General features: G+C 40.2%; 1 protein-coding gene across 1 annotated transcript in view; it reads left to right on the plus strand.

The window, feature by feature from the left end:
* rrn3 (RRN3 homolog, RNA polymerase I transcription factor) overlaps nt 1–26,556 on the plus strand; it is a 73,536-nt gene that overhangs the window by 16,518 nt on the left and 30,462 nt on the right. Inside the window, exons 6-7 of the mRNA XM_061981707.2 lie at nt 21,865–21,928; nt 21,993–22,062. Coding sequence (XP_061837691.2) covers nt 21,865–21,928; nt 21,993–22,062 — 134 coding nt within the window. The remainder of the gene's footprint in view (nt 1–21,864; nt 21,929–21,992; nt 22,063–26,556) is intronic.

Genomic DNA, 26,556 nt, shown 5'->3' on the forward strand with positions numbered 1-26,556 from the left:
GTAAAGTATTATTTCATGTTTTGTTTGTACACAGCTAGTGTGTGTACTGTAGTTGCAATACCACACATGACGTGTTTCATGATCAATATCAAGTGTGACTCACTCCATGGACAGTTGTCTGTTTGGTCCAGCTGGCCGTTTATTAAGATAAGCACTCCATTTATGTCGAAATAGCTTGGCTCCAAATTCCACATTTTGCAGCTTTGAGTCACTTTTACCTCACATTTTCGGCTTCCATCTGCTCCAACGTCTCACTTTTCCTTCGTGCTGGCTTCTATAAGCAGCAGTTCATCCTCCATATTTTCGGCTTCAAAAATAATGTTGTGAATCCTTATAAGTTAAAGTTAAAGTACCAATGATTGTCACACACACACTAGGTGTGGTGAAATTTGTCCTCTGCATTTGACCCATCCCCTTGTTCACCCCCTGGGAGGTGAGGGGAGCAGTGGGCAGCAGCGGTGCCGCGCCCGGGAATCATTTTTGGTGATTTAACCCCCAATTCCAACCCTTGATGCTGAGTGCCAAGCAGGGAGGTAATGGGTCCCATTTTTATAGTCTTTGGTATGACTCGGCCGGGGTTTGAACTCATAACCTACCGATCTCAGGGCGGACACTCTAACCACCAGGCCACTTATTTGTCCAAAAATAGGCGTCTTCGTTGTTTGTTACAGAGTCTGCCATGATTAGAACACACCTGTGTTTGTCTCCGGAAGTAAGACCACGCGTTTGTTGCCAGAAGTCGGAAGTGCGTTGTTATGGAAACAGAAATAAATATGCTGAGGAATTAGTTCTGGCAATGATTAAAATGACCAAAATAGGATAAATATTCTACATATTGTTATGAAGGTGTCTTGTTACTACATTATATATATATATACTTGCAGTGTGTATATTGTACATATTACATATTGTTATGAACGTGTCTGTTACTACATTATATATATACTTGCAGTGTGTATATTGTACATATTACATATTGTTATGAAGGTGTCTGTTACTACATTATATATATACTTGCAGTGTGTATATTGCATATGTATATTGCATATAATGAATATGTCGGCATGTATTTGTAAAAAAAAAAAAGAATATAAATATATATATATATATATATATATATATATATATATATATATATATATATATATATATATAAATATAACACCAAATTATTTAGGGGGGATTAAGAATATTTTAGGGGGGCTTGAGCCCCCCTAAAATAGGCCTAACAACGCCAATGATTCATGGCATCAAAGGCTTTCTTTAGATCAATAAAGATACCAACTGCACATCTTTTATACTCCAGTGCATTTGTAATTTCTTCAACAGCTTCAGTTATTTCCATTGAGGTTGTTCTTTTGGACCTAAAGCCATACTGACCCTCATTGATTATATGATGCTTCTCAAGAAACAATTCAAGTGGAGAATTAAATAGTTTCTCTAAGATTTTTGAGAACTGAGGCAAAAGAGAGATTGGTGTGTAATTGGTGAAAGCGTGTTTGCTGTCACTTTTGAAGAGCGGAGTTACCTTAGCCATTTTCATTTTACTTGGAAAGCGGCTAGTCTGGAATGATCGGTTACAAATGTAAGTTAAGGCTTTTACAAAATTCAGTATAACTTTTTGAACCAATATCATGTTGATATCATGGCAGTCAGTGGAGCTCTTACTTTGACACTTCCTCACAATATTTGTCACTTCCTGCTCATTTGTAGCTGAGAGGAAGAATGACAAAGAATTTGGTTCAATAGTTGATTTTGTAAGTCCATTGTCTGGGATATCAACAGCCAACTTAGGACCAACAGTTACAAAAAAACTATTGAACTTATTCACTACATTACTCATATTATAATCTTCACCGTTTTCATCAATAAAGTAATCAGGATTGGTCAACTTTGAATATCCTTGTTTGATTAGACTATTCAAAACATCCCAAGTTCCTTTTATATTTTTGTTTTCATATAGTTCTTTTTGATAATATAACCGTTTGCTTGTTCTTATATCAGTTAATTTATTTTTGTACTTCTTTTATCTTTGTTCAACTTCTTTTGTTTTTATTTTGATGAACAGTTTGGAGAGATTGTTTTTCTTTTTACAGGCATTAAAAAGGGTGTAAAGGTACACAAAAATTTCGGTTCGGTACGTACCTCGGTTTAGAGGTCACGGTTCGGTTCATTTTCGGTACAGTAAGAAAACAACAAAATATACAAACATTTGTAAACAATGGCTTTATCCTTTTAACATTGGGAACACTATAATAATTTTGCCCCAAAATACAAATACCTTTGTGTGATGTATGTGAGCCACCACTAGGCTGATCAGTGCAACAGCAGGCAGTCATGAATGATAAGGATAACAATAACATACATATACACACAGGGTCGATTGCCAGTGTTAATGTGGTCAACATATATCAAATAAAAACTAAATAAGATAAGGCTCAGAATGGTTTCTTAACAAAACCTTTCTACTAAGGGTGTAACGTGTACGTGTATTTGTATTGAACCGTTTCGGTACGGGGGTTCGGTTCGGAGGTGTACCGAATGAGTTTCCACACGGACATATTAAGTAGCGTAACGCACGTTGTGTAAACAATGCACACCGAGGCACAACACACGGCATGCTAACGGGCTACGATAGACTGACCATATGTCCTCTTTTCACCGGACATGTCCTCTTTTTCGGAGCTGTCAGGGCAGAGTTTCTTAAATGCCTCAAATGTCCGGCATTTTGAGTTAGGGTTGCGTGTATTTTCAATGTACGTTCAGGGTTAAGAAGGGGTTAAAAACAAAACAAATTGTGAGGGAGGGGCAGAGACAGAGAGAGCGAGAGAGTTATGATAAACGCGCATGCGTCGCCAGGCTTTGCTTTTTATCCATAGACTTATCAGATTTAATTTGTTATTATCTATAGCAGGGGTCTCAAAAGTGTGCCCCGGAGGCCATTTGCGGCCCACAGCTAATGTTTTAAAGGCCCACGGCACATTCTAAAAATACTATTAAAACAAACAAAAACATAACAAAAATGAAATAAAAAAAGCTTAAAGGTTAAATGTAATTTAGAAAAAGTTGCAATGTTGACTAATAAAACAAAGCTGTTTTTCTTTTCTTTCAAACTGTCATTGCTCAAAACATTATATTGAATCAAAATCAATGTTATTATGAATTATTGACCTATCCAAGGTTCCGATTACTTCACATCAAATATTCCACTAAGAAAAATATTTTTGGTGGAAGATTTTGCAAATTTGGTAAATAAATAACCCAAAAATGTATCCATCCACCCATCCATTTTCTACTGCTTATTCCCTTCGGGGTCGCGGGGGGCGCTGGAGCCTATCTCAGCTACAATCGGGCGGAAGGCGGGGTACACCCTGGTCAAGTCGCCACCTCAGGGCCCCAAAAATGTATATTTTGTTGTTTTCTTACTGTACCGAAAATGAACCAAACCGTGACCTCTAAACAGAGATACGTACCGAATCGAAATTTTTGTGTACCGTTACACCCCTACTTTCTACATACAAAGTGCTTTTTTTGATTGATTGATTGAGACTTTTATTAGTAGATTGCACAGTACAGTACATATTCCGTACAATTGACCACTAAATGGTAACACCCGAATAAGTTTTTCAACTTGTTTAAGTCGGGGTCCACGTTAATCAACATTAAACTGCCTCAAGTAGATTAAATAAAATGACAAAACTTTTCTTCTACATACAAAAAGTGCAACATTAAACAGTTTCAAGTCAACTCAGCCTGTGTACATATGTGTATGTATATGTATATATGTGTATGTGTGGGTATGTATACATGTATGTGTGTATGTGTATGTATATATGTATGTATGTATGTATATTTCTGGGGGTACGCTCTGGGCCTGCCTGTCAGACGGGGGTTGACGCCTCGGGCTACTGCATCCGAACTGCGTGTCTGGAGCTCCTGGGTCCCGCTGTCCATCCCTTCCGGGTGCCCGTCTTGGTTGGGGCCTGTTGGGCCTAGTCCCTGCGTCTATTGTGGTAGCTTGGTGCTGCAAGGTATTCCGAGGTGCTGCGAGTCGGCCAGTTGCTGGGGTAGTGACCTTGTTTGTCAGCATGTCTGTGATCTTTTTTTAATTCTTTTTTTTAATTAATTAATTAATTTATTTATTTATCTATTATTTAAAAAAATATATATTTTATTAATATTATTTTTTAATTTTTCCCCTCCCTCGGGGGGGGGGCTCGGCGGGGCGGTTGCTGGTTGTTCCATCTCCATCGTTGGGGTCCCTGCGGGTGGGGTGGGTGGTTCCCGTGGCCCTGTGCCTGGGTGGTCCTGCGGCGGCCGGTTTGGGTGGGGTGGCCGGGGGCTGGCCTCGCCACGCTCTCCGGGGGTGGGGGGTGGGCTCGTGGGGGCCCGGTTGCCGGTGGGGCGGGGGCGGTCTTCCCGTCCGGTTGCGGGGAGTCTCTGGGTCCCTCGGGCGGGGCGTCTCGCCTTTCTGCCCATGTGGGGTGTGGTCTCTCGCTGGCTTGGGGTCTGGCTGTCCCCTGCTTTTCTCGTGCCCTGTCCTCTGCCGGGTGCGTCTGTCTGCGGCCTGCTGCTGGCCCTTGTGGGCGGTACGGTGGGTCGGGCTCTGGGGTTCCTGTCGCTGGCCGGCTTGGCTGCGTGGGGGCGGTGGTCCCTGGTTCCCTGGGCACCACGCCTCCTGTTTGTGGGTTGGGCTCTCGGGGGTGATGGGGCCGTGCTCTGGCTCCCACGCACTCTGGGAGTCGAATGTATTGTACATGCAAATTCACATATGCTCACATACGTACATAGGTACCTACGCTCCCACATACATACACAAATACAGTACATATTTACCTACCTAATGTTCGTACATCCACACGCACATTCAACATACAAACATACACATACTGTACATATACATTCACTGTACAAACACATATACACATTCTGTACATATACATTCATTGTACAAACACATATACACATTCTGTACATATACAAGTACATATGCATACTTACACTCATGCACATAATCACGTTTCATCAAACATATATTAACGTTGTTGCCCTAGGGTAAACTGGGTGTAACACATGGCACACTGACAAAGCTTAACCTATTGTGACTATAACAATCTACAAGGTTAATGTCAGGTTCAAATACAGGACATCTGTTACACAAGACAAAAGGCAAGGAATCAAACAGAGACAGAATTCAATTTGGACTCAATTGAGGAGAGACGGCTTCAACCTGTAACCTCTTACAGTGTCTTAGCACGCTCTGCCCAAGAAGGTTCTCGTCTCCTCTTTTAATTCAGATCTTCCATGTTCACGCACCAACATATGTCACAATAGGAATGGGGAGGTATGTAAAACAGTCATTGTTTTTGGTCGCTTTGAAGTCCAAGAAGAGGACTTCTCGGGCTTGGCTCTTCCTGGATCCAGCTGGGGCAGGTGTTGGAGGACAATGGACAACCCCTCCCGTCTCCTGTCCACAGTGACTTCAAGAGGGCAGCGTCTCGTAAATAGCGTTGACCAAATAGTTGGAAGAGAGTTGGAGGACAATGGACAACCCCTCCCGTCTCCTGTCCACAGTGACTTCAAGAAGGCAGCGTGTCGTAAATAGCGTTGACCAAATAGAGGGAAGAGAGTTTGTGAATTACTTCAAAGAGAGTTCGTTTAACACTTCAAAGAGAGTTCCTCCAGGAGTTGAGCACATCCTGCCATCTGTCCGTGCTGAACTCACAGTGGCGTTTCTCGAGCCTTCATCCTTTTGTTAGGCCTCGAAATACAGCATTCATAATACAACATTTGAAATACAGCATTCATAATACAACATTTCTTTTGTGATAACTTACAAACAATTATTCCAACATTTCCCCCCTGTTTATCGCAAAAACCTTCCCATAATCTCCTTATCCTTAATAACTTCGTCTTGCAATTTTCAGTTAATGGTTAATTTCCTTACGACAAAGTTATGTTTACACTCAGAGTTCAACATCAATTTTTCTCATTGTTACTCGGGTCTGGAAACAGATCAGGAACACCATCCAGGTAGGTATCCCCATCATCAGATTCATCTTCCTTATCGTCCGCCAGGAGGTGCATCTGAACAGCTTTATCATCTGCTGGGCTAATCGCTGTGGTAATCAGACGGTTAAACAGAGAACAGACAGGGAATACAACAACATCCACACAACGTCAGTATTGCTGAACACGGCCATAGATACTAGATACCAAAGACTTGTATTTGCCGAAACCGTCCATCCACCCATCCCACATAGATGTATCTATGCCTGAGTGCTCTTTCATTTTACCGTTGAGGGTGCGAAGGCCTTCCAGTGCTTTGGTCAGGCTACCTTCTGCATCGGTGTTGTTTGGTATGAACGTGCAACACTGTTCACCAAATATTGCGCACACACCCCCTCTTTCCGCTAACAACATGTCCAGCGCCATACGGTTTTGAAAGGCCATAAGGGAGGTGGCGGCGTTGATCAGCGACTGCTTCAAGTCCGGCCTGTGTCCAATTTCCCAATCTCTGTACGTTGTAGTGGACATAGTTTATTCTGTCAACATTCTTGTTAATCGTACACCACCAGTAGACAAATGATTCAAATCCAGCTGCAACTTGATTTACCAATTTATAGTCGTCAGATACACCTCTTGGACACCCATCAATATAAGTTGGATCTACAACACTTTGCCAGTTTACATCATGTCTAATTATTTTCCAATGTTCAGATATCAAACTGTTCAGGCGTGTTAACAATTCTTGTACAAATATTGATACTTTTACTATGTGTATGCAGTTATCTGATGATACGTTTCCTAACTGTTGTACAGAGTCTTGCATGTTAATGCAGGTATAATTAGCTTTTTTCACATATTTATCAAATATTGGTTTCTGTTTTTTCTCTTTAGCTACAGGGTCAATTTTGTTTTGCTCATTACTTCAATTCAACTTTTTTTGACTCATCTTGAGTAATTGTCTGGGCTTATACATACAACACAATCAGTTTTTGTAGCCTTTCCCACTTGCTCCGCCATAAGGAACAAATTAATTACCAAAACAGGAACCAATTATTAACAAACTTTGACACACCATCAAATGGAATGCTTACAACTTTGTCACAGTGGAATTTGTAGTGTGCTAGTTAACATGTCCCTTTGATAACACAAATACAATTCCAAATACTTTTTTTCCATTATATGACCTTTTTAAATACAATCCCAAATACTTTTTCCCATTACTGTTTTTCTGGCATGGGTTTTCTGGCATTTTTTTCTTCCACTAATGGGGTTACTCCGAATCCTCCCATTGCCCGTCTTCTAATACGACCTCCCCTGTGAGTGTATTTTACTTCTTGATTCTGCCAGTGGTTTGGGTTTACTATGGGTGCAGTATCATTTTGTTTCCTGAGTTCTACATTTTCCTCAGATTCCCAAGTGAACCATATTAGGGGGGCAGGGCCGACCAGTACCAATATCGTTAACCCATATGTTTATGGATCGTCTGAGCCATTGGGGTGTCATTTCTGCTGATTCACTCCTCTACCAAGGTCAGTGGTTTGGCTCAACTCTAGTCATCGTGTGCGTCCACACTATTACCAGAATTTGCTTCCCTTTCCTTATTGGATGATTCAACAGAAATGACCTTTTTACTATGTACTAAGTGTACCCAGGTTGGTCTTTCCACTATCTTTCAAATGGTGTTAGTCCTGTTGTACTTGTAATGTTAATGTACATTTTTACTAAATATTTGCATAATGCTTTTGCTACTGTCAGCACATCTGCTTTTCCTTTAGGAAATATTTCTAACTACTTTGAAAATGCATCTACTATGACCAGACAATAATGTTTTCCTTCACTCTTATTTAGTTAATTGCATAGATGTTTTATACAATTTTTTTTTATAAGAATTAAACTATAGGAAGTATAGTACTTCTGTATAAGGGCATTCATATCCCTCCTGTTGAGCCATGAGTTCAACCTTGGCTCAATATTGCTGCTCACTTATACCGATTTTTCTTTGTAAGATTGGTTTATTGTCTGGACATACATAGATGTCTTTTTTGTTCAACATCATCCTCATAATTTCTTTGTATTCCTTTCATTGCTTGTCTCAATATATTGGTCAACTTGTTTTTGTAGTTCTTACAGCGTTTTTCAGCATTCTCTGTTCTTGATTTGATAAACACCTTACAAAGTCTTATTTTTCTTTTTACATGCATTTTTCAAACTGTTTATCATCCAAGGTGCATTATTTTGCCTTTGTTTAGATCTGCATGGAACCTCAGGACAATGCTTGTTATACAGAGTAATATAATGTTTACGAAAAGAATCATAGACCGTGTTTATATCGTCTGTATACACCTCTTCCCACTCTTGTTTTAATAGGTCATACCTGAAGTTGTTAATATGATTGACACTTATTTTCCTCTTAAGTATTTGATGATATGCTCTTTTAGGGAATTGATAGTCAAATATTGCAAATATAGGCAGATGATCACTTATGTCATTTATCACTAACCCAGCAGTGATGTGAATCCCTAAAACATTTGTAAAGATTTTGTCTATTAAGGTTGCACTAGTTGTGGTTATTCTACTAGGCTTTGTAATTAATGGGTACAGCCCTTTTTCATATAATATCTCTATCTTATCTTAGCTCAACACTCAGATGTATGGTGTTGCAAATGTCTGAAACATAATCTAACTTAAGAATGTTATACTACTACACTTCAAAGTTAAACCTACTTTAAATTTACATGTAATAAATTCACTTTCACACCTCCCCCACTGCGCCACGCACACACACACACACACACACACACACACACACGGTGATGTGTAAGTGGTGAGTGCACTCTTAAGGGCAAAGGTCAGCAACACTTGAGCTTCTCTCCTTTTTTTTTTTTCTTCCCTCAGCTAATAAACATGTAACCCACTTTATCATTTTATCATACTATACCTCTCAACTCTTATTATAGTTATTAATCTAGGTTTTTATTTGTTCCATTATTTAATTATACATATATATATTTGTATATATAAAAGCGCTCTTTATATATCCAAACATACATGTATATCTTCAGTCTACCTTTTCTTCATCTCTTATTTCAATACCCCCATTATCTCTCTTTCGCATTAGTTTATTTCATTTTGCATTAATTCTTATTGATTTTTCCCCATTTCTTCATTTATTTTTACTTTTCTCTCACGTTAGCACTTTGAGATTATTCTCCTATTTGCTTTTTCCTAACTGGCCCTGTTTCATAATCTTCTGTTCTATGAAACATTAGCTTTTTTTCTCTCTTAGCCCTTTCTTTTGCCTCTTCTCTTACTTTTATTTTCCTTTCTTCCTGCTCTTCCTTTTTTTTTCTGTCTTTCTCCGTCTTCTCTATTTTGAGCCATTCTCATCCAGCACCCCGTGTGGTCCCACCCCATTCTGGCTAGCTTTTTTCTGTTACTTCCGCATTTTTCTATTATTGATTCTCGCAACTTTAGAATATCACCTACTTTGAGGCATCCGGTAAATTTATGTTTTGATATCCAGTCATCGAGAAATTTCAGTAAATCTGGGTTTGTTATTTCTACCGCTTTCCAGTCTTTACATTTTAACTCGTCTTTTGGACTAACCTTTGGTTTACTTGTCCCTTTCCCCATTTTGTAAATTTGGAGTAATCCGTCGCCCTCTACAGAGCCGAAACTTATAAGGATTACTTTTGTTTTTGTTGTAAGATAGTGGTTTAATTTATTATTGTGGTACACGTCGCTTCTACTGGAGATGGTTCCCCAGTGGAGGTGTCTTGCCTAGAGCATCCACAATAACCCACTATTTACTTCTCACAACTTTCATATGGAGTGATAGCCTAATGGCGATTACTCCCACACACTCTCACATTCACACCTTTCAGTATATTGATCTACGGAAATTTCAATGTATATTACATGCGGACTCCGTCGCCCTCCAGGTTATTGTTTTTTCACGGACAAAATTCAGTTTTTTATTCTGAATAGACCATTTTAGGTCTGTTGGACTCCGACGTCCCCAGGATAATGGTTCACGGATATTTCAAATTATTGTGGGCTCCGACACCCCCTAGTATGTTTGTTTATGGATATTACGGATTCCAGTTTTCGCGGTTCCGTTAACCTGCAGTCTTTTGGCCTCTTCAGTTTTTTTCTTAATTCAGTTTTTATTTAAAATTTTAATACTCACGGACGTTGGACTCCGACGTCCCTCTAATTTGGCCTTTTTACCTGTTATTTACAGGGTTTGTTTTACCTGTTAGAGCCTAGGATTTACAGGGTTTGTCTATGCGTCGTAACCCTCAGTCACACGCTTCTTCTTAGTCGTTTCTTTCTTCATCAATTTAAAACGTACTCACTGCTCTCTGCCTTCCTTCCTGTTGTCCTCGGATTTTCCGTCAGTCTTTCAATTCCAGCCCGAAATGAAGAAAAAGCAGTTCCTCAATCAGGATTTGGTTGCCATGGTCCTCTGGTTTCACTCACTCATGCTGGAATCGTCAGACGTGTTGGAATCCGGCTCGAAGGACCAATTAGATGTCAGGTTCAAATACAGGACATCTGTTACACAAGACAAAAGGCAAGGAATCAAACAGAGACAGAATTCAATTTGGACTCAATTGAGGAGAGACGGCTTCAACCTGTAACCTCTTACAGTGTCTTAGCACGCTCTGCCCAAGAAGGTTCTCGTCTCCTCTTTTAATTCAGATCTTCCATGTTCACGCACCAACATATGTCACAATAGGAATGGGGAGGTATGTAAAACAGTCATTGTTTTTGGTCGCTTTGAAGTCCAAGAAGAGGACTTCTCGGGCTTGGCTCTTCCTGGATCCAGCTGGGGCAGGTGTTGGAGGACAATGGACAACCCCTCCCGTCTCCTGTCCACAGTGACTTCAAGAGGGCAGCGTCTCGTAAATAGCGTTGACCAAATAGTTGGAAGAGAGTTGGAGGACAATGGACAACCCCTCCCGTCTCCTGTCCACAGTGACTTCAAGAAGGCAGCGTGTCGTAAATAGCGTTGACCAAATAGAGGGAAGAGAGTTTGTGAATTACTTCAAAGAGAGTTCGTTTAACACTTCAAAGAGAGTTCCTCCAGGAGTTGAGCACATCCTGCCATCTGTCCGTGCTGAACTCACAGTGGCGTTTCTCGAGCCTTCATCCTTTTGTTAGGCCTCGAAATACAGCATTCATAATACAACATTTGAAATACAGCATTCATAATACAACATTTCTTTTGTGATAACTTACAAACAATTATTCCAACAGTTAATGTAGGTTGCTTCTCTTTCTCCCCCTCCATTTTTCTGCATTCTTTCGTATCTCAAGTTATCATTACGTATATGTATTGTTGCATTTAAACAACTGTATTGTTGATAATAAAGGTAAATTATTGGTATTGTTCATTATCAATAGCGCTATTTCTATTGGTATTTGTATTGATCCATTTGTAGTGTAATAATGCTCATTGTCATTTCTGTATTATTTTTTATTTTTCGCTAACTGCTTATTTGCTATTACTTTTACCATCATATTTGTACATGTCATATTTGCTGATGTTGCTCTATTGTTGTTGTTGTTGTTGTTTGCTGTTGTTGTTTTTGTCTCTCTGTCTAATCCCCCTCTTGTCCCCACAATTTCCCCCTCTGTCTTCTTTTTTTTTCTCTTTCTATCCCCTCCTGCTCCGGCCCGGCTGCACTAAATGATAATATAAATACATTTAATAAAGTAAAATACAAATAAGGCAACAAGAGAAGTATCCTACACTTCTCTTTTGTAAAGTAAATCTGAACAGCCGATATGGGCATCTACATCAACTATATGATTTGCCTGAGAAGCTGGACAGGACACAAAAAAAAAATAAAAAAAATAAAAAATCAAGTCAACTCAGCCTCAGATTAACTTTTCTTTCCCCCCCAGCCTTTAACCCTGGTGACTTCCACTCAATCTTCATGTTTTTTGCCAGAAAAATCAGTTTATCCACATTTTCTGCAGAAAGAACAGACCTGCTTGCAGTTACTATGACACGGAGGTAGCAGTTATGGCGAGGTAGTCCCTGGCTAACTTGGCAGTAAGAGGATATATGGGCTCATTGTTCTTCCACCATAGAAGTGGGTCAAAATCTAGTTTTTAATGCAATATGGTCTTAAATCTGCTGCTATAAAAACATTTGTTATTACTTTAGCCCTGCCTGACTCGCCAAGGAGAGGCTTCGTCTTTCTCTTCGTTGAAGCGATGTTCACTTGGGGGTGGTGACGCCGCTTCAAAATGGGTTAGCATGTTTGACGTGTTGCCAGAAGCATACTCTACCGCTGCAGAACAATGTCGGAAAACCGCTTTTGCTTTGTCCGCCTCTCGTCCACCATTGTTTTATCGCACCGCGAAGCCGAAGTGTTCCCAAACGGGAGATCTTAACGAGGCAAGAGGGTCTTCCATCTCTGACTTTTACATGTTGTCGTAGCCCGGTCGCTGCTAGCATGCCGTGTGTTGTGCCTCGGTGTGCATTGTTTACAGAACGTGCGGTGCGCTACTTAATATGTCCGTGTGGAAACTCGTTCGGTACACCTCCGAACCGAACCCCCATACCGAAACGGTTCAATACAAATACACGTACCGTTACACCTTTAGGCATTAATTATCCCTTTTGTGATCCAAGGGCTATTTTAATTTTTTCCTTTTTATAAAATATTATTTCACAGGGCAGTGTTTATTATGCAGGGAAGTGAAGATGTCTAAAAAATGACAATAAGCACTGTCCACATTTGGTTCTCTGTAAACTGAAGTCCAATCCTGAACTGCTAAGCTATTGTTTAGGGTACAGATTGTTTCCTCAGTTGTTATTCCTTTAGAGATTTTTGCCATAGTGTCTTTGGTTTCCTGAGATGACAGTCATATAAAGTAAAAACAGGTCAAAGGTCAGTGATATCACCTATAAATAGGCCACTGGTGATTTGATAATGTTAGTAAAAATGCTGTGGATGATTGTGGCACTATGTGTTGTTGTTCTGCTTGGTTTGGTTATGGTTGGATATAGAGACATGCTGTACATTGTGTCAATGAAGTCATCAACATGTTTGAATTGAACAAATCAATGTTAAAATCACCACAGATAACTATGGTTTTATGGTTGACAGAGGAAAATAGTTTACCCATCCACTCATTGAAAGTTTCCATGCTTGAACCAGGTGCCCGGTCTACACAACTCATGAAGATATTTGTCTTTTTGTCATTTAGAATTTCCACTGTTAAACATTCAAATAATCCATCGACTGCTATGGTCATGTTTGTTAAAACTTTAAATGTAACAGATTTAAGAATGTACAATGCGACCCCTCCTTCTATTTTATTTATTCTGTTTGTGTATCTTAATTCATAGTCATTCAGACTAAAATCAATATCTTTATCATTGTTGAAGCAGGTTTCAGTAATTGCAATAATGCTAAATGGATGAGTAAATTATTTCAAGTAATCCTTGATAGCCTCAAAGTTAGTGTACGGTACATGCTTCCACTATTGAAATGTATTATTGACAGACTATCTTCTGATTTTACACTGTTTTCATATTGTTCACAGGTAAAATAACGTTTTTTAACAATCGCAGAGAAAAACATATTATCAGGGTCTATCTCCATATCAGATATCAGTATCTTCTGTAACATGTCCATATCAACACTTGGTGTGGTTTGTGTTGATGTTGTAGTACCTTCTGTAACATGTCCATATCAATACTTGGTGTGGTCTGAGTTGATGTTGTAGTATCTTCTGTAACATCCATCCATTTTCTACCGCTTATTCCCTTCGGGGTTGCGGGGGGCGCTGGAGCCTATCTCAGCTACAATCGGGCGGAAGGCGGGGTACACCCTGGACAAGTCGCCATCTCATCACAGGGCCTTCTGTAACATGTCCATATCAATACTTGGTGTGGTCTGTGTTCTTGGTGTGGGTAGCATTGAGATGATGTAAAAGACACAAAGCTACATTGATACCAAGTACTGCATCAATGTCAATACTTATCAAGATCTTCTATTTTCTTTACCACCAAGACTTTTGCTTCCTCTGGCGTCCCATTTAGTTTGATGAAGATCATACAGTTCGTTACCCAGGTTTGTTGAATCTTGCTTTGCCTTTTAAGTTGTTGTGCGATCCTTGCAATGTCAGCATTTTTCTTTGTCAAGTATTCATTCATGAAAACATCTGTACCTTTTAGTTTGCGTCCTTGCTTCAATAGTGCCATTTTCTTTTTCCGGTTTGTGAATCTCATGATGACAGCTGGTGGTCTCTGGTTCTTCATGGGCAGTGGGTGACACGCCTCAACGTGCTCCAGGTCCATCTCTATCCCCCTGCCCTGGAGATAGGAAGACACCTGCTGCTCCACTGACTGTCTGCTGTCACCGCACGCGCGTAGGAGTGCGGCTTGATCTTGATGCCGGTGATGACCACATCATTCATGCGGAAGTATTGCTCCAGCTCGTCCACTTGCCGCTCCAGGTCCGGGGTTAAATCACCAAAAATGATTCCCGTGCGCGGCCACCGCTGCTGCTCACTGCTCCCCTCACCTCCCAGGAGGTGATCAAGGGTGATGGGTCAAATGCAGAGAATAATTTCGCCACACCTAGTGTGTGTGTGACAATCATTGGTACTTTAACTTTAACTTAACAATGCGTCGGTCTTTTTCCACGTTCTGGAGGCGTAGCTGTTTCACCTCCTCCAGTATCCCTAGAAGCTGCTCCTGCTGCGTTCTGAGCGCAGTCACATGGCTGCACAGGGAGTGGAGTGTGAGCTTCATCTCCTCCAACTTCTCCCATGCCGGGCTTTTCCTTGGGGGAGGAATTCTGATGGTCTATATGCCGAAGCATCCAGCAACAGAAGAAATCCACAACTCTGTATTTCAGGCTGCTAATGCTAGCCGGCTTCGGTGTGCTAGCCCGCAGCACCTATCCACACAATCTGCAAAGTGTCACGACACAGTGAAGCCGAAAAAAGTACAGAAAAGATGTGCTGGTTTTGCACAAAGTGATCGTTTAACTCGTCAGCTTTACGTTGAAAACAGTCAGTCAGACGCGTGCGAACTCCAAACAGGAAATAGGAAGGCATATTGTTATGAAGGTGTCTGTTACTACATGATATATATACTTGCAGTGTGTATATTGTACATATTACATATTGTTATGAAGGTGTCTGTTACTACATTATATATATATATATACTTGCAGTGTGTATATTGTACATATTACATATGTTATGAAGGTGTCTGTTACTACATGATATATATACTTGCAGTGTGTATATTGTACATATTACATATTGTTATGAAGGTGTCTGTTACTACATTATATATATATACTTGCAGTGTGTATATTGTACATATTACATATGTTATGAAGGTGTCTGTTACATTATATATATACTAGCTGTGTATATTGTACATATTGTTATGAAGGTGTCTGTTACTACATTATATATATATATATATATATATATATATATATATATATATATATACACATATACTTGCAGTGTGTATATTGTACATATTGTTATGAAGGTGTCTGTTACTACATTATATATATATATACCGGTATACAGGTAAAAGCCAGTAAATTAGAATATTTTGAAAAACTTGATTTATTTCAGTAATTGCATTCAAAAGGTGTAACTTGTACATTATATTTATTCATTGCACACAGACTGATGCATTCAAATGTTTATTTCATTTAATTTTGATGATTTGAAGTGGCAACAAATGAAAATCCAAAATTCCGTGTGTCACAAAATTAGAATATTACTTAAGGCTAATACAAAAAAGGGATTTTTAGAAATGTTGGCCAACTGAAAAGTATGAAAATGAAAAATATGAGCATGCACAATACTCAATACTTGGTTGGAGCTCCTTTTGCCTCAATTACTGCGTTAATGCGGCGTGGCATGGAGTCGATGAGTTTCTGGCACTGCTCAGGTGTTATGAGAGCCCAGGTTGCTCTGATAGTGGCCTTCAACTCTTCTGCGTTTTTGGGTCTGGCATTCTGCATCTTCCTTTTCACAATACCCCATAGATTTTCTATGGGGCTAAGGTCAGGGGAGTTGGCGGGCCAATTTAGAACAGAAATACCATGGTCCGTATACCAGGCACGGGTAGATTTTGCGCTGTGTGCAGGCGCCAAGTCCTGTTGGAACTTGAAATCTCCATCTCCATAGAGCAGGTCAGCAGCAGGAAGCATGAAGTGCTCTAAAACTTGCTGGTAGACGGCTGCGTTGACCCTGGATCTCAGGAAACAGAGTGGACCGACACCAGCAGATGACATGGCACCCCAAACCATCACTGATGGTGGAAACTTTACACTAGACTTCAGGCAACATGGATCCTGTGCCTCTCCTGTCTTCCTCCAGACTCTGGGACCTCGATTTCCAAAGGAAATGCAAAATTTGCATGGTTGGGTGATGGTTTGGGGTGCCATGTCATCTGCTGGTGTCGGTCCACTCTGTTTCCTGAGATCCAGGGTCAACGCAGCCGTCTACCAGCAAGTTTTAGAGCACTTCATGCTTCCTGCTGCTGACCTGCTCTATGGAGATGGAGATTTCAAGTTCCAACAGGACTTGGCGCCTGCACACAGCGCAAAATCTACCCGTGCCTGGTTTACGGACCATGGTATTTCTGTTCTAAATTGGCCCGCCAACTCCCCTGACCTTAGCCCCATAGAAAATCTGTGGGGTATTGTGAAAAGGAAGATGCAGAATGCCAGACCCAAAAACGCAGAAGAGTTGAAGGCCACTATCAGAGCAACCTGGGCTCTCATAACACCTGAGCAGTGCCAGAAACTCATCGACTCCATGCCACGCCGCATTAACGCAGTAATTGAGGCACAAGGAGCTCCAACCTAGTATTGAGTATTGTACATGCTCATATTTTTCATTTTCATACTTTTCAGTTGGCCAACATTTCTAAAAATCCCTTTTTTGTATTAGCCTTAAGTAATATTCTAATTTTGTGACACACGGAATTTTGGATTTTCATTTGTTGCCACTTCAAATCATCAAAATTAAATGAAATAAACATTTGAATGCATCAGTCTGTGTGCAATGAATAAATATAATGTACAAGTTACACCTTTTGAATGCAATTACTGAAATAAATCAAGTTTTTCAAAATATTCTAATTTACTGGCTTTTACCTGTGTATATATATACTTGCAGTGTGTATATTGTACATATTACATATTGTTATGAAGGTGTCTGTTACTACATTATACATATACTTGCAGTGTATATATTGTATATTGTACATATTATATGTTATGAAGATGTCTGTTACTACATTTTATATATTTATAAATATATATATATATATATATATATATATATATATATATATATATATATATACTTGCAGTGTGTATATTGTACATTTTACATATTGTTATGAAGGTGTCTGTTACTACTATACATACTAGCAGTGTGTATATTGTACATATTGTTATTAAGGTGTCTGTTACTACATTATATATATATTTATATATACTAGCAGTGTGTATATTGTACATATTGTTATGAAGGTGTCTGTTACTACATTATATATATATATATATATATATATATATATATATATATATATCTCCTGATGATTGAGGGTACCCCCCCTCATGAAACAGGCCTGTAGAGATGAAATAGTCTTGTGATTTTTTTCCCACACATACATATATATATGTATATATATATATATATATATATATATATATATACTTGCAGTGTGTATATTGTACATATTAAGTTAAAGTTAAAGTACCAATGATTGTCACACACACACTAGGTGTGGTGAAATTTGTCCTCTGCATTTGACCCATCCCCTTGTTCACCCCCTGGGAGGTGAGGGGAGCAGTGGGCAGCAGTGGTGCCGCGCCCGGGAATTATTTTTGGTGATTTAACCCCCAATTCCAACCCTTGATGCTGAGTGCCAAGCAGGGAGGTAATGGGTCCCATTTTTATAGTCTTTGGTATGACTCGGCCGGGGTTTGAACACACAACCTACCGATCTCAGGGCGGACACTAACCACTAGGCCACTGAGTAGGCAATATTACATATTGTTATGAAGGTGTCTGTTACTACATTATATACATACCGGTGTGTGTATATATATATATATATATATATATATATATATTGTTATGAAGGTGTCTGTTACTACATTATATATATATATATATATATATATATATATATATATATATATATATATATATATATATACTTGCAGTGGATATATTCTATATTGTACATATTACATATTGTTATGAAGGTGTCTGTTACTACTAGGGCTGGGCGATATATCGATATACTTGATATATCGCGGGTTTGTCTCTGTGCGATATAGAAAATGACTGTATCGTGATATTCGAGTATACATTCTCACGCAGTTGCTTTTAGCTGCGGGCATTACTCTGCATGCGTTTCCCACTCTTTCTTGTCTCTCCTTCTCACAGAGACTTAAAACAAGCGCACCTTCTTACATACGTCACGTGAGCAATGTCACACGCTCCCGCGGAGCAGACAGGTAGCGACATGGTAACGTTAGCTGTGATGCTAACGGTGCGGTGCAAGTGGTAATACGAGAGAAAGAAGGTGCGAATCTGGTAACAAATGAAAGAAGAATTAATTCCCAAGAAAAACAACACGGGGTCCTTCCTCTGGCGGTGGTTTGGCTTCAACGGGAAGATGTTGAACAATTACCGTATGCGGTAAAAGCGTTGCTACGAAAAATAGCACCACTGCTAATGTAGCATCATTTGAAAAGTCACCCGCTAGAGAATGAGGAGTGCTTGAAACTCCGCATGTCAACATCTCCGTTCGGTGCCACACCCACAAAATGCCGAAGCAACTATTTCCACATCAACACCGTATGAAAAAAATAGTCAACAACAGAAGGAGATAGCGTCCGCAGAAACCTACCACATAGCGAATGACATATACTATTTGATATGCAGCTCATTTTTATTTGACACTTCTTGTGTGACATCATGCACAAAAGTGCACTAATAGCTTGTTTTAAAATGTCTCTGACAATCTTGCACTTTGTTTTGAAAATGACATGAATGTTTGTGCCACTGCTTAATAACTGTTTAATAAATGCAGTTTTGGTAAATTGGCTGGGTTGTGATTTCCCTCTCTTTGCATGAAAGTTTAAAATAAGCATATATTAATGAAGTATGAACAAGAATAGTTTAATGTAGACATAAAATCATCATACTGCTGTGATTATATGCATCAAGTGTTTATTCAAGGCTAAGGCAAAATATCGAGATATATATCGTGTATCGTGACATGGCCTAAAAATATTGAGATATTAATGAAAGGCCATATCGCCCAGCCCTAGTTACTACATTATATATATATATATATACTTGCAGTGTGTATCTTGCACATACCGAATATTTTGGAGTATAAGTCGCTCCGGAGTATAAGTCGCACCGGCCAAAAATGCATAATAAAGATAGGAAAAAACTTATATAAGTCGCACTGGAGTGAGTATAAGTGGCATTTTTTGGGGGAAATTTATTTGATAAAACCCAACTCCAAGAATAGACATTTGAAAGGCAATTTAAAATAAATAAAGAATAGTGAACAACAGGCTGAATAAGTATACGTTATATGACGCATAAATAACCAACTGAGAACGTGCCTGGTATGTTAACGTAACATATTATGGTAAGAGTCATTCAAATAACTATAACATTTCGAACATGCCATACGTTTACCAAACGTATAACTTCATGTACAATATATTTTTTTTTAAATTTATTTAATTTGTAATTATTTTTTTAAAATTATTCAATCCAACATAATACACAGCAATACCATAACAATGCAATCCAATTTCAAAACCAAACCCGACCCAGCAACACTCAGAACTGCAATTAACAGTGCAATTGAGAGGAGACACAAACAAGACACAGAACAAACCAAAAGTAGTGAAACAAAAATGAATGTTATCAACAACAGTATCAAAATTAGTTACAATTTCAACATAGCAGTGATTAAAAATCCCTCATTGACATTATCATTAGACATTTATAAAAATAAAAAAAATAAACAATAGTGTCACAGTGGCTTACACTTGCATCGCATCTCAGAAGCTTGACAACACACTGTGTCCAATATTTTCACAATGATAAAATAAGTCATCATGGGCAGCACGGTGGTAGAGGGGTTAGTGCGTCTGCCTCACAATACGAAGTTGCTGAGTAGTCTAAGGTTCAATCCCAGGCTCCGGATCTTTCTGTGTGGAGTTTGCATGTTCTCCCCGTGACTGCGTGGGTTCCCTCCGGGTACTCCGGCTTCCTCCCACCTCCAAAGACATGCACCTTGGGATAGGTTGATTGGCAACACTAAATTGGCCCTAGTGTGTGAGTTTGAGTGTGAATGTTGTCTGTCTATCAGTGTTGGCCCTGCGATGAGGTGGCGACTTGTCCAGGGTGTACCCCGCCTTCCGCCCGATTGTAGCTGAGATAGGCTCCAGCGACCCCAAAAGGGAATAAGCGGTAGAAAATGGATGGATGGATGGAAAATAAGTCATATTTTTGGTTCATTTAATAGTTAAAATAAATTTACGTTATTGCAATCAGTTGATAAAACATTGTCATTTACAATTATAAAACCCTTTTACAAAAATCTACTACTCTGCTTGCATGTCAGCAGACTGGGGTAGATCCTGCTGAAATCCTATGTATTGAATGAATAGAGAATCGTTTTGAATCGGGAAAAAACCGTTTTTGAATCGAGAATCGTGTTGAATTGGGAAAAAAAAATCGATTTTGAATTGAATCGTGACCCCAAGAATCGATGTTGAATCGAATTGTGGGACACCCAAAAATTCACAGCCCTATTAGGTACACAAGCCTAATTTCCTATCCATGCAAGAGCTGCATTAAAAGAACTCTAACAATGGAGCCAGTGGGTGTGACTATATTTCACTTGGAATGTTTCAAATACACATTGTAAGTATATAATGTAACGTTTATAATAACATGTAATATTTATGTATGTTGCTCATTTTAAGCATATAGCAACATATTAATTTCACAGATGCATCACAACACTCAATTTCCCTTCAACAACAACACCACTACTAATCATGAGAGACAACAAAGACTACTTTGGGACAAATGATGATCCAGAAACTTCTATTTTGAGCCTGAATAATGGAGGATGATCTACAAGATTTAGAAGCATCTGTAGTCAAACACTAAGCATCATGTAGCAGTATTGCTAAATACAAACATAATCTAATAATCACTTACTGTACAATGTCTGCTCTCACTGGGATAAAGACTGATTGATGTTTATATCTTCCTAATTACAATAGGAATCAATTGAAATTCTCAGAGTTTAAATTTTTTTTGCCACAAGCAAACAAGCGTCTTTTCGTGTCTTTCTCACCATCTCCTGGCCTAAGTTGGATGTCAAAGTTGACCAACTTGTAGGTTTATGTCCACAACCTTCTACTATCCAGCTGAGACATGATGTATAACTTTCACCAACTCAGAGGCCATGCAGCAGCTCAGTATATCAATATAGCAGCATAAGCTAGTTAGCTCTCCGTGATCCGCTAAAATAGTTTGTAACAATATGGTTAATACTCGTAAATATTCAGGTCGCCACATGTAATAGAGTATTGTTCTAAATATTCAGGTCACCACATGTAATACAGTATTGATGGCGCTCTTTGGAGGATTTTTAGAGGACAGCTTCATTGTTAGCTAGCGTTTGTTTACCTTTTAGAATTCCTAACAAGAGAAAACGATGTCTTACATAAGGTTTGTGAATGTTCCCCTTTCAGAATACTTGACAAATGTTTGCTTTTTGTTGTTCAGATTTGCCCAGAATGTTCCAGCACTGCCACCAGGCCTTGCAACTCATCACTAAATATGTTCCGTGGTAAGTCACTCTTTCTTTCATGACTTGCAGCTGCTTGAAAACCTTTTCTGTGTTCACCTTTTAGCACCAGTCAATTTCTGCTGCCCATTCTGCAAGACAACTTTCCTTTTGTGCAAAAATCCTCCAGAACCCTGGTAAGAAATACCCCATCCCACTTCCACACCATTCAAACATCAACAAGTAGATTCATGTCATTAGCGGAGACAACATGGCTAATGCTAACACAAACAAGAGCAAGGGAAATGTGGAACAAATGACTGCACGCTGCAAAGTTTGTCAGATTTATTCCAGATTATGAAACAGAAAGATTCAGCTGAGGTGAAGAACAAAGCGCTAAAAAGCAGCTTACTGTGGTGGAATCATTCGTTAATGACATGATCACTAAAGCGCTCGCTCTGCACTTTCTTAAAGATGTGATGTCCACACAGTCCATTTACTGAAACTATTGCTTGTATTCAGTATTGTGACTTCTTCCCGGAAGTGAAAAGCAGTGGTGGTCAACCCAGCCAAGATGAAGCAGCGCGCCAACTAACAGAGTACAAAAGAGGCCTAAATCTTCCTGCAAAAAGCAGATAGGAGCAAATAATGCAACTCTGCAATGGAATAGATCCTATACTTGATGAAAATAAGATGATCTCAATAAATCTACATGTTGAACTATCAGACACCATTCTACACCACAAAACACTTGGACAAGCATTGAGGTCTACAACTTCTTTGAGTGTCTGGGTCCAGGACATTGTTATCAATACTCTCCTGGATACATACACTATATTGCCAAAAGTATTTGTCCACCTGCCTTGACTCACATATGAACTTGAAGTGCCATCCCATTCCTAACACATAGGGTTCAATATGACCTTTTGCAGCTATTACAGCTTCAACTCTTCTGGGAAGGCTGTCCACAAGGTTGTGGAGTGTGTTTATATCTTCTGGGAAGGCTGTCCACAAGGTTGTGGGGTGTGTTTATATATTATGGGAAGGCTGTCCACAAGGTTGTGGTGTGTGTTTATATCTTCAGGGAAGGCTGTCCACAAGGTTGTGGAGTGTGTTTATATCTTCTTGGAAGGCTGTCCACAAGGTTGTGGAGTGTGTTTATATCTTCAGGGAAGGCTGTCCACAAGGTTGTGGAGTGTGTTTATATCTTCTGGGAAGGCTGTCCACAAGGTTGTGGAGTGTGTTTATATTTTCTGGGAAGGCTATCCACAAGGTTGTGGAGTGTGTTTATATCTTCTGGGAAGGCTGTCCACAAGGTTGTGGAGTTTGTTTTTATCTTCTGGGAAGGCTGTCCACAAGGTTGCGGAGTGTGTTTATATCTTCTGGGAAGGCTGTCCACAAGGTTGTGGAGTGTGTTTATATGATCTGGGAAGGCTGTCCACAAGGTTGTGGAGTGTGTTTATATATTATGGGAAGGGTGTCCACAAGGTTGCGGAGTGTGTTTATATCTTCTGGGAAGGCTGTCCATAAGGTTGTGCAGTGTGTTTATATATTCTGGGAAGGCTGTCCACAAGGTTGTGGAGTGTGTTTATATCTTCTGGGAAGGCTATTCACAAGGTTGTGGAGTGTGTTTATATCTTCTGGGAAGGCTGTCCACAAGGTTGCGGAGTGTGTTTATATCTTCTGGGAAGGCTGTCCACAAGGTTGTGTAGTGTGTTTATATCTTCTGGGAAGGCTGTCCACAAAGTTGTGGAGTTTGTTTTTATCTTCTGGGAAGGCTGTCCACAAGGTTGCGGAGTGTGTTTATATCTTCTGGGAAGGCTGTCCAAAAGGTTGCGGAGTGTGTTTATATCTACTGAGAAGACTGTCCACAAGGTTGTGGAGTATATTTTTATCTTCTGGGAAGGCTGTCCACAAGGTTGCGGAGTGTATTTATAGCTTCTGGGAAGGCTGTCCACAAGGTTGCGGAGTGTATTTATATCTTCTGGGAAGGCTGTCCACAAGGTTGCGGAGTGTATTTATATCTTCTGGGAAGGCTGTCCACAAGGTTGCGGAGTGTATTTATATCTTCTGGGAAGGCTGTCCACAAGGTTGCGGAGTGTGTTTATATCTTCTGGGAAGGCTGTCCACAAGGTTGCGGAGTGTGTTTATATCTTCTGGGAAGGCTGTCCACAAGGTTGCGGAGTGTGTTTATATCTTCTGGGAAGGCTGTTCACAAGGTTGCGGAGTGTGTTTATATCTTCAGGGAAGGCTGTCCACAAGGTTGCGGAGTGTGTTTATATCTACTGAGAAGGCTGTCCACAAGGTTGTGGAGTGTGTTTATATCTTCTGGGAAGGCTGTCCACAAGGTTGTGGTGTGTGTTTATATCTTCAGGGAAGGCTGTCCACAAGGTTGTGGAGTGTGTTTATATCTTCTTGGAAGGCTGTCCACAAGGTTGTGGAGTGTGTTTATATCTTCAGGGAAGGCTGTCCACAAGGTTGTGGAGTGTGTTTATATCTTCTGGGAAGGCTGTCCACAAGGTTGTGGAGTGTGTTTATATCTTCTGGGAAGGCTATCCACAAGGTTGCGGAGTGTGTTTATATCTTCTGGGAAGGCTGTCCACAAGGTTGCGGAGTGTGTTTATATCTTCTGGGAAGGCTGTCCACAAGGTTGCGGAGTGTGTTTATATCTTCTGGGAAGGCTGTCCACAAGGTTGTGGAGTGTGTTTATATCTTCTGGGAAGGCTGTTCACAAGGTTGCGGAGTGTGTTTATATCTTCAGGGAAGGCTGTCCACAAGGTTGCGGAGTGTGTTTATATCTACTGAGAAGGCTGTCCACAAGGTTGTGGAGTGTGTTTATATCGTCTGGGAAGGCTGTCCACAAGGTTGTGGTGTGTGTTTATATCTTCAGGGAAGGCTGTCCACAAGGTTGTGGAGTGTGTTTATATCTTCTTGGAAGGCTGTCCACAAGGTTGTGGATTGTGTTTATATCTTCAGGGAAGGCTGTCCACAAGGTTGTGGAGTGTGTTTATATCTTCTGGGAAGGCTGTCCACAAGGTTGTGGAGTGTGTTTATATCTTCTGGGAAGGCTATCCACAAGGTTGTGGAGTGTGTTTATATCTTCTGGGAAGGCTGTCCACAAGGTTGCGGAGTGTGTTTATATCTTCTGGGAAGGCTGTCCACAAGGTTGCGGAGTGTGTTTATATCTTCTGGGAAGGCTGTCCACAAGGTTGTGGAGTGTGTTTATATCATCTGGGAAGGCTGTCCACAAGGTTGTGGAGTGTGTTTATATATTATGGGAAGGGTGTCCACAAGGTTGCGGAGTGTGTTTATATCTTCTGGGAAGGCTGTCCATAAGGTTGTGCAGTGTGTTTATATATTCTGGGAAGGCTGTCCACAAGGTTGTGGAGTGTGTTTATATCTTCTGGGAAGGCTATTCACAAGGTTGTGGAGTGTGTTTATATCTTCTGGGAAGGCTGTCCACAAGGTTGCGGAGTGTGTTTATATCTTCTGGGAAGGCTGTCCACAAGGTTGTGGAGTGTGTTTATATCTTCTGGGAAGGCTGTCCACAAGGTTGTGGAGTGTGTTTATATCTTCTGGGAAGGCTGTCCACAAAGTTGTGGAGTTTGTTTTTATCTTCTGGGAAGGCTGTCCACAAGGTTGCGGAGTGTGTTTATATCTTCTGGGAAGGCTGTCCACAAGGTTGCGGAGTGTGTTTATATATTCTGGGAAGGCTGTCCACAAGGTTGTGGAGTGTGTTTATATCTTCTGGGAAGGCTATTCACAAGGTTGTGGAGTGTGTTTATATCTTCTGGGAAGGCTGTCCACAAGGTTGCGGAGTGTGTTTATATCTTCTGGGAAGGCTGTCCACAAGGTTGTGGAGTGTGTTTATATCTTCTGGGAAGGCTGTCCACAAGGTTGTGGAGTGTGTTTATATCTTCTGGGAAGGCTGTCCACAAAGTTGTGGAGTTTGTTTTTATCTTCTGGGAAGGCTGTCCACAAGGTTGCGGAGTGTGTTTATATCTACTGAGAAGACTGTCCACAAGGTTGCGGAGTGTGTTTATATCTACTGAGAAGACTGTCCACAAGGTTGTGGAGTATATTTTTATCTTCTGGGAAGGCTGTCCACAAGGTTGCGGAGTGTATTTATAGCTTCTGGGAAGGCTGTCCACAAGGTTGCGGAGTGTATTTATAGCTTCTGGGAAGGCTGTCCACAAGGTTGCGGAGTGTATTTATATCTTCTGGGAAGGCTGTCCACAAGGTTGCGGAGTGTGTTTATATCTTCTGGGGGGAAGGCTGTCCACAAGGTTGCGGAGTGTGTTTATATCTTCTGGGAAGGCTGTTCACAAGGTTGCGGGGTATGTTTATATCTACTGAGAAGGCTGTCCACAAGGTTGTGGAGTGTGTTTATATCTTCTGGGAAGGCTGTCCACAAGGTTGTGGAGTGTGTTTATATATTCTGGGATGGCTGTCCATAAGGTTGCGGAGTGTGTTTATATTTTCTGGGAAGGCTGTCCACAAGGTTGCGGAGTGTATTTATATCTTCTGGGATGGCTGTCCACAAGGTTGCGGAGTGTATTTATATCTTCTGGGAAGGCTGTCCACAAGGTTGCGGAGTGTATTTATATCTTCTGGGAAGGCTGTCCACAAGGTTGCGGAGTGTGTTTATATCTTCTGGGAAGGCTGTCCACAAGGTTATGGAGTGTGTTTAT

The sequence above is a fragment of the Nerophis lumbriciformis genome, linkage group LG24, assembly GCF_033978685.3.
Source record: "Nerophis lumbriciformis linkage group LG24, RoL_Nlum_v2.1, whole genome shotgun sequence".
Lineage (NCBI taxonomy): Eukaryota > Metazoa > Chordata > Actinopteri > Syngnathiformes > Syngnathidae > Nerophis > Nerophis lumbriciformis.